Here is a 9,368-nt window from a genome sequence, read left to right as displayed (position 1 = left end):
GCACAGGTCACAGTCAGCAGTAGCTTATGTTTACTGATGAGAAGCTTCCTTAGTCCATTTTTTTGTATTACCGATTAAGCTTCCTTCGAATGTGTTTAGATCGTGTTTGACTTATTTTTTAAAGACCGATTGGTCCGGTCCGGATTTTGGTTTCACCTCTTGGATCCAGATTGATCCAGACCAGACCGAATTAGTATGTAAAGTTTAAGTGTATAACAATTTTAAGTGTCTTCCAAACTTAATATTAAGTCTCAACTCCAAAATTGTACCTTTATTTATTTGTTATGTTCTATAACACACATATATATTGCTATGTTCTAAATCATATTGATTATATTTGATACATTTTTTTAGAACTTAAACCAATCCCACAACCAAATGAAGAGGATTCAAGTGTTGATTTTGATCAGGTGTTTTATTATCAATTTTATTGTTGTGAAAGTATTATTGTCAGTGGAACACTTTAAGTGTTAAAATTACGTTGCAAATGCTCATATTGTTGTTATTAATATATTGTTGTTTTATTGTCTTGTTATTATTGATGTCTTGTTGATGTTGCTATTTTTTACTTTTATTATTATTGTCTTACTGTTTATTACTATTTTATGATGTTGTTTACTTATACTATTGTTGCACACATTTTAATATTGTTGAACAATATTTTTATTATTGCTTTATGCTTAACATTTAGTCACTTTTATGAGTTTTGAATATAAGTGCAATTTCAATATTTTATAAAATAGACCGATCCAAACCGAACCAAACCGCATATAATATTTGGACTGGATTGGATCAGACATCTTAATATAAACAGATCAGACCGGATCAGGCTGCATGTTAATTATGTATTTGGATCGGATCATTTTTTCCTAAAAATCGATCCAAATGAACTGCGAACACCCCTACTACTGATGGCATCTTCTCACCTTTGTGGGTAATAAATTAATCTTCTTTCGGGTTCGTGACTACTATCTCAACAAATGTCACTCCCAGGAATCATACATTGACATTTTGATCTTCCTTAATCCATTTGTTATCTAGTAACATTAAATTCCTTAAAAGTACTTTTTTTTGTATTTACTCTTTCTTATTATTAAGATTGATGTCTTTTTCTTTCTATCCAAATGATGATTTTATGGATTCATTTTACTTTTCACACAACTAATAAGGATACTTTTGTATTTTAAAAAGTAAAGTAATGTCTTCAAAATTCTGAAAAATAATTAATATACTTTAAGATTTAAAAAAGGATAAGAACCAAAAAAAACAAATTCTAAAAGAAATCATATAAAAACGACAGGATGAAGTATTTACTTAAGCCTAGGTAATGTAATAAAGCTTAAAATTGAATAAAGTTTAATTACATTAGAGCTCAATTTGCCCAAATCTATGTAGGCAGTTAATTTCTCTTTCAGGTAAATTCACCACCCGTTTATTTCAAATGTGTCTCTCTTTTTTTAGGAAGCACTACGTCATCCTTACTGCTTATGCATAATCTATTCTGAAAGCCTAAATTTCAGTAGTTTAACAGAACATGCACCCACTTTACCGTTCACACTTTTTCCTTTATACTTTATTTGGTCGATAAGAGAAAATAAAAAGAGAGAAAGAGGTAAAAAAAAAAAAAGAAATAAAGTAGATTTTTATGATGTTTAGTATAAGAGAAGAATGAAAGAAAATGAATAGAAAGAAATATTTTCTTCTCTTTCTCTTTTGTTTGGTTGGGTAAAAAATGAGAAGATATAGATAATATTATGATTCAAATGACAAAAATGTCCTTAAAATAAAGAGGAATGAGAGAAAATTGTTATTTTATTATTAATTAAAAATAAATGTTATAATTTTAAATTATATATGTTATTATATATTTTATTATAATATCAATTAACTTTTTTAATTGATATTTTTTATATTAAAAAATACCTATGTATATTAGCACTATTTAAAACCAATAATTAGAGAAAATAAACAAGATTGAAAGACATTTTTGAGATTTCAACCAAAAAATTCATTCTCTCTTCCCTTTCTCTCCAAAGTAGGAGAAAATGCATTTATTGGTGGATCCCACTTACTTTTTCTTCTCTTCTCATCGAAAAAGATTTACTTTATCTTCATTCTGTTTCTCTCCATTCTATTTCACCTCAAACAAAGATAGGCTTAATTTATTGTACATCACAATTCCGTCCAAAAGTTGTGGAATAGAGTGTGAAGTTGTGGAAGCTTGTTTAGTAAAGTTGTGGAATATAACGTGTAAACATCAACTTTAAACCTTGACTCTCTCCCTCAAATTTTGGCAATAAAAACATTAACAACTCTAAAAGGAATTTTCATAAAGTAATTTTTTTTACAAAGTCAATGAACACTTCATTTGTTTAAATGTATAAAGATTCCAAATCACAAAATGGGGTATGGTATTAAAAGCTTTATTCTAAAAAAATGAAAATTGCCCTTATCTAAATAGAGAAAAATATATATGTACTTACATTGTCACTGCATCATCAATCATTTATCTTTTATCATCGACTCTTAAATAATACAAATAAATGTTAAATGATGCGCTGATTAAACATAAATCTTTTAGTACATAGATATTACACTCATCTAAATAATGACTTGAAACATAAAGCCCAACAATAACACTAAAATTCCCAAGTTCATTTACTTCTGCTACATCATAACATTCTCAGTCTTATTTGGTCACTTGAAAGAATATAAATAACACCTATGGAAAAATGGTAGCCTTCAAAAGCTTCACCCATTTACCAGCATATTACCTCATTAACTGTATAAATCAAGGACTCAAATTCGCTCTCAATGAATGAGCTTCTAAAAGGACTAGTGAGTGTGACTTGGTATCACATCATTATTTGAGCTACAGCTCTTTGCCCAATACTCATGCCTACCATTTGATTCAACTTTTGCATTGAAATAACACATGATAACAAAAATTACTAAGTCAAATGATCAACCCATTTATACAATTAATTTATAAAGGTAAAAGTTGTCTGCTTGCCTATGATGAAATTTAGCTTAATTATCCATAATTTACAGGTCAGCAGGAATTAAATACAAGCATAGCAAATGCTTTTACAGAAATCGGGTTGGTATATATTCGGTTAACCTAAGAGGAAAACGGTAAAAATCTCCATTTCTAACATCTCCTTTCCTAACCTGGAAAGGAACCCACCAAGGAAGTCCTCTATCAGTAGCATTGTCTTTGGCTTCAAGAGTGTTGTCGACAACCGTCCCGACAATTATAGCCACTGTTGTAGGAGATGAGAATATGGTGTTCAAGATGTCATTGAACTGTTGTGATACAAGACAAGGTAAAGCAATAAGATGAACATATTTACAGATGAAGGAAAGCAAGTAAAATAGGTAAGCAAAAATCTTAGAAGCAGGCCTAAACTCCAACTTAGTAATATTTTTTCAGCTTCTATTTTATTATCTAACAAACAATGGCGAAATTTTTCGTTAAAGGTAACATGTTAATATTCTTTTGGCCCCTGCTCAAACATATATATATATTTATAACCTTAACCGTAAGTTGATGAAATATGATATTCGTGATTAATCACGGATTGAAGAAACCAGAAGTTTCAGAAGCCGCTTACCCATCCAGCATTGGTTCTAACAGGGCCATGACCATCTGGAGCAGTGTTCATGACAAAATATTGAGGTATTGAGATCCCGAGAAACAATGCTAAGCCCAAAACATACATATTTCTCATGGAATTGTTATTTGCGAACTGTATCATTGAAATCCCAACAGCAGCTGCAAGAAAAGAAGTGCATAAAAACATGCTTCCACTACTCAAAATTAAAGTAATTCAAACAGTAGCAGCATCACTGACCAACAATTCCAAATAAAACACAGTATATAGCAGCAAATATTGGAATGGGAATTGATGCAAAAAAAGCTCCAAATTTCCCTGAAAGAGAGACATGGGAAATTATTAATCATTAATCACAAATATAAGGGTTTGTTAGGGTGAAAATAAGTAATTATAAAAGGATTAGAGAAGTTCCGGGTGGAATATATACCAAAAATAGAGAAGAAGATCATGAAAGCACACGAAATCTGCACTACTCTTCTGCTCCCTATATGTGTAAGACCGAGTAAGCCAACGTTTTCACTGCAATTATCAATTAGATTGGCCGGATTATTACAAAACAGAAAATTATTAAACTCAAATGTGAACTAATAATCCTCTGACACAAGTCAGTGGACAAATCTCTTTATCTGCAAAACCAAGATTAAAATTTACCACAGCAGTTCTGAAAGATGCTCAAATATAAATATAACTTATTTGATATGAAGATTTGGACATCTTAAAAAATGGTTTCCACAAATTTTTATTACCTTAAGATGCAAATTGCAAATACTCAATAAATATATGCCTATAATGAGTATTATTCAGACAAGGTTTAGGGTTTGCATGGAAGGAGTGGAGGAATAAGAAACGAAAAATGACAATTCTTAAACACGGATTATGGCTGGACCCTGGATATTTTGTAAATTTTATTCCATCCCACTCCACTCTTTCCATTTTCACATCTAACAAACACAATAATTACAAGCATAAATTTAACTACAGTTCCTGCAGAGAATGAAATAAACATAAGCTAAGCAAAGATATGCTCATTGAAGGTTAGTGGGATTAAAAATCATTAATGGACTCAAATTTCAATCACCTAATATGTCAAATTCTTAGTAACTCAAATTTCATAAAACTAAGTCAAAAAGATAGAATGTAAACCATAAGTAACTTTCCATCAATGGACACAGTAGCTAATTACACAAGACACCATAAGGAAAACTATTGAACAAACAGTTGACACTTGGCTGGAAAGAAACCAAAAATTGTAGAACATCATGTCCAATCTGGGTCATAAAAAGCTTTAGAGAATTTCTTTCTTACACAGATGCAGTAGTACCAACAAGAGAACCAAAAATTCCTTCAACCAGCATGCTAATACCCTGCATTTAGGAGGGTAAAAGACGAGTTTGTATTATAAATGGCAAAATGGTACAAAGTACAAGCATGTTAGGATTTTGTAAACATAAGAGAACAATAAAAATTAATTGCTAAAAAGCAAGATGATTAAAACATGACCTGCAGCCCAATGCTTCGGCTGAGCACATGTGCAGGAGGTGGTGTCGCACCTGAAAGCCTGGCGGCCGCAAAGAAAGTACCAGTTGACTGCATTTAAAATTTCAACAACGAAAAAGTTTCCAATTAGATCATCAGTTTGATAACAGTGGACTGAAAATATGTTAAGATAGCAAAAAACAAATTGAGAGCACATTCTAGAGGGAGACATTTCAAGTGCTGAAATGCCTCAAAATCGAGAATGGAGAAATAAATTATCAGAACAAAAATTTTAAAACTAAATATTGATGAGTATTTTCTAGACCTCTGCAGAAGAGACAAGTGCTGCTCCCATCATCCCAAAGACATGACTAGCTTTGAATATAGGGGTACCCCACTGAAACGGGTACGGAACTTTAATCCTGGAATAAAATTATATTTCTTATTGTCAAGTTCCAAAAAGACCTTTTACGCTCAAATAAGTGTTAAGCTACTACTTTCCGTACATACCAAGGAGCAGTAGACAAGAGATATGAGCGATCTGTGCGACAACTCATTTGGGTCGGTACTTTAGCAGTATTGTATGCACCAGCTACTGTAAGGATAGCAGCAAAAGCCCAGACAACAGCAATGCAGATAAGTAAAGCAAACTTTTCAAGTACGTGATGTGCAACAGGAACAAGCCGCTTCAAGTACTGCAGGACCAGATAAAAAGGTCCTATTACATAGAAGAGGATAAAATTCTAACAAATTGTTTCAGATGAGATATATACCTGTTGTGTTATGACCAGTAGAATGAGCATAGGTAGTCCAATCTGTATGCAACTTGCAACCTGCATTGAAGGAAATCGGATTTATGAACTCTTTCTAGTTTCCATTTTTTATTTACTGAATAACTCATTTATTCTTGGAATTTGACTGGCAAATTTTACCATTGGAAAGCCTCTAGCAAACAGACCAAGGCCCGCCAAGCATACCACAGGTACAATGATTATTGGACTAAACAACCTAATGAAGAAAGAAGATTTGCCAAGAGAATTCATAAAAATCAATAAATAAACTGAAGTTGTTGCTTTTATTGTAGCTTTAGATGTAGACGATGAACTGTAAAATCGTTAAAAGAAAAGGGGAAATGAGATTGAGATAAATAGACCTTGTTAGATTTCCCCATACTTTACTATACCCAAGGAAGATGTTAATGAAAGATGAAACAATCAGGGACCCTTGAACTGTCCTTATTGTGTAGATAAACCTCTGCAAATGCAAGTATCACAATTTATAGGTCGTTTAGATCACTATTTATCACAATAAAAATCAATTCAATTAACAAATTATGAGACAAGTATGTGACATGGAAATTGAATTCAGAATATGATGAGTTACAGTAAACAGCAACAAAATTTCAGAAATGATCCAACAAACATTTGAAGAAAACCAAGATACACAATTTCAAAATGAACAAAAGACAATGCATCCAGACAAACAATATGAATGAAAAAAGAAGGAACAAATATCATCTTCAATAACTTAGCATGATTGGATTAAGCAGATAAATTACAACTACAAATAAATTCTTGCAAAAATAACAAGTTGTGAAAAGGAATAAAACTTAAATATGATTAAAAGTTGTACAAGTTACAAGCTCTTAACAATATACAAACCTCGTGCTCAGATGAGAATGTCTCGTCTGTATAATCATTTATGGTGGAAAGCACCGGAAGGATGAAAGCAAATGATGCACCCATCACTGTTGGCAGCCTCGACCCAAACCAAGTTTGCAGCAGAGTGTTCAGTCCAGACATAAATAACAATGTCTGGATCACACGTGCTTTGTCACCCTGGTCAAAAATAGCAACAGACTCGGTATACTAAAAAGATGTTGAACAGAATGAGATCAAACAAAGTTACCATATTATTGTTAGGAAATATTATGATAAATGCAATGGAGTGAATAATAAGTTGGTTTAATTCATTCTAGAAGATTACCCAAATTGGAAGGAGAAATTAGAGGTATTGGATGGAATGGTATTCATTCTAGAAGGTTCCATTCCTTTCCATCATACTTTAAACAACTAAGTATCATTTCATTCCATTCTACTCCATTCGATCAATCAAAGCATGTTCAGTGTTGATTAAAAAAAATTGGTACTACCAAGGTATCCCTCACCCTATGGGTAAGGAACTAATCTCTTTCTTTCGGGGTGCATGTCTGCCCCTCTCAACAAAGTGTCACTCTCATGAATCGAACTAAATTTGAAAGAACAATAGCTTTCTCAAGAAGCCTTTGATCCTAGGATAGTTTGAACACAAAATAAGCTAATCCTAGCACAAGTTAAGTAAACTTAAATGCGTAAATTACATTAAAAATTACAATAATATAAAGTGGACTTACATGGCTCCCACCCATTGAAGGCACAAGGGTGTTTGCGATCATAACCGTTGTTCCCAGCATCACAATATAATGCTGAAAAGCCAGCAGAATAGCTTGTGCTGCCAAAAATTATATAAGGTGAATGTTAAAAAGCTTGAATCCAAAAGCTAAATTAAATAATAAATAATGGGCTTTAGATTACTTTAGAGTATAGACATACTGAATCACATAAAAGATTCATCCAGACAAATGAAAAGAGCAAATAACAAAGTAACTTTTTTTGTCAAGAGAATCAAACTGGAATAAAGGAATAAACACAAACAAAAAAAGCAATCTGCAAATAGTAAACCTGAACAAAAAAGGCAAAAAAGTAATCTTCATTCCTCAGCCACAAACGTAGACACAAAATGAAAAAAAAAAAGGAAGAATATACAAGCTTTTAAGTTTTGAACTTCAACATCAGAAACAACTTTTGTTCCAACTTTTAGCTTAAAAAATCGATTAAAATATAAGAGAGAGAGACTAACGCCATGAAGGATTAGAATGGATGCAATAGTGAAGGTGCAGAAGTTGTTCAGCTGGAGTCCAAGTGGGTCCCCTTGAAAGTCCAAGATTTGGCGGTGGTGGTCCCACCGGAGGTGCCTGAACTGGCGGTGGTGCCTGGTGGTTGTGGTCTGTTTCACCCATCTTCTCAAAAGTTTATCTTTCTTTGTCCAACAGCTTCAGAGAGAAAAAAAATGTACTTTAAAAGCATACAGAGTACAAAAGTAACTCACTCAACTACTCAACACTATTTTGAGAGAAAAAATGAAAAGAAATCATAAACTCAATCAATAAGCAGTTTCTCACTTCTTTTTTTTTATTATTATTATTATTATTATTATTTAGTAGTCATATAAGAAACAGTTTGTTGTAGTTTTCCAGAAAGGTACAAGGAAGAGAGCGAAGAATAGAGTCAAGGATTAGGATTTTGAGGGCAATACACATTGCTGTTCCACAATGCATGTCATTAAATGTGTTATTGTCTGTGATTGGTTGAAAAAATATATCTAAATCAAAATTTTAATATATAATTATTTTTATGACCAATCAAAAACAGTGATACATAGAGTGGTAAGCTATTTTGGGACAACAAATTTCCACCTGATTTTAAGTGTTATCCTTGTCGTGTTATGAAGAGGGAAGAGAAACGTAATTTTGATTATCATTATTTTTGAATGAGTGAAGGTTCAAAATGAATGGAAAGAGAGAGTGAGTTGAAGAACGCGTGGATCGGGATCTGGTGCAGTGTGTTACAGTGTTCGAGGTGTTTAGCTCAAACTTCATTAAAAGCCAACTCATTTTAGCATCTTACTTGTTCTAAAATATTAGGACATTCTGTGTTTCTTTATTATATAGTCTTTCTACTGAGACTCCTCTAGGTAAATTATAAAAAATGCATTAACAAACTAAAAGATAATATCATTTGTGATTTTTTATTTTTATTGAAGTTATAATTTTAACCTTAAAAGTACACTATAAAATACAATTTGTCTCTTCATTAATGTAGAGGAGTTTTACTTCTTTCTACCGCCCCTTTAGCTAGTTTTATAAAGTTCCGCTAGATACTCAATATGATTAAATGATTAAGAGCTTGATTTTTGATAACGACATTTGTTGAGAAGGACACTCACACACTTTGAAAAATGATTAATTCATTACTCATAAAGTTAAAGAAATATATTTAGTAGTATAAAAAAGATGTCATTTCTTTATGTATTTTGATTTTATTTAATACTTGAAGTCTTGAACCATTTGATATGTGAGGTTAATGTACACAAATTAAAAATCATATGAATTATTGTATTTTCATTAAAACACTCTTATTTGCTTTATTTATATATATATATATATATATATATATA

At 31.8% G+C, this 9,368-nt stretch overlaps 1 protein-coding gene across 1 annotated transcript; it reads right to left on the bottom strand.

Moving 5' to 3' along the window:
• On the bottom strand, nt 2,940-8,329 carry LOC109358852 (nucleobase-ascorbate transporter 3-like). Its single transcript, XM_019603333.1, has 14 exons — nt 7,992-8,329; nt 7,486-7,583; nt 6,755-6,931; nt 6,247-6,347; nt 6,026-6,101; nt 5,867-5,926; nt 5,604-5,788; nt 5,419-5,515; nt 5,118-5,204; nt 4,923-4,981; nt 4,045-4,136; nt 3,855-3,932; nt 3,615-3,775; nt 2,940-3,306 (listed from the first exon to the last, which is right to left on the bottom strand). The coding sequence occupies exons 1-14, from the start codon at nt 8,149-8,151 to the stop codon at nt 3,088-3,090; spliced, it is 1,650 nt and encodes a 549-aa protein (XP_019458878.1). The 5' UTR covers nt 8,152-8,329; the 3' UTR covers nt 2,940-3,087.

Source organism: Lupinus angustifolius, chromosome LG10 (genome assembly GCF_001865875.1).
Source record: "Lupinus angustifolius cultivar Tanjil chromosome LG10, LupAngTanjil_v1.0, whole genome shotgun sequence".
Taxonomy (NCBI): domain Eukaryota; kingdom Viridiplantae; phylum Streptophyta; class Magnoliopsida; order Fabales; family Fabaceae; genus Lupinus; species Lupinus angustifolius.
Note: the sequence above shows the minus strand (reverse complement) of the source record. Positions and strands in the feature narration are given on the sequence as shown.

Bases quoted from the DNA above. Each gene is read 5' to 3' on its own strand.
- LOC109358852 (XM_019603333.1), bottom strand. From the start codon at position 8,151: ATGGGTGAAACAGACCACAACCACCAGGCACCACCGCCAGTTCAGGCA. The intron at 3,933-4,044 runs GTATATATTCCA...TCTCTCTTTCAG, and splicing joins GATCTTCTTCTCTATTTTTG to GGAAATTTGGAGCTTTTTTT. The intron at 3,776-3,854 runs GTCAGTGATGCT...CTTTTCTTGCAG, and splicing joins TGTTTTATTTGGAATTGTTG to CTGCTGTTGGGATTTCAATG.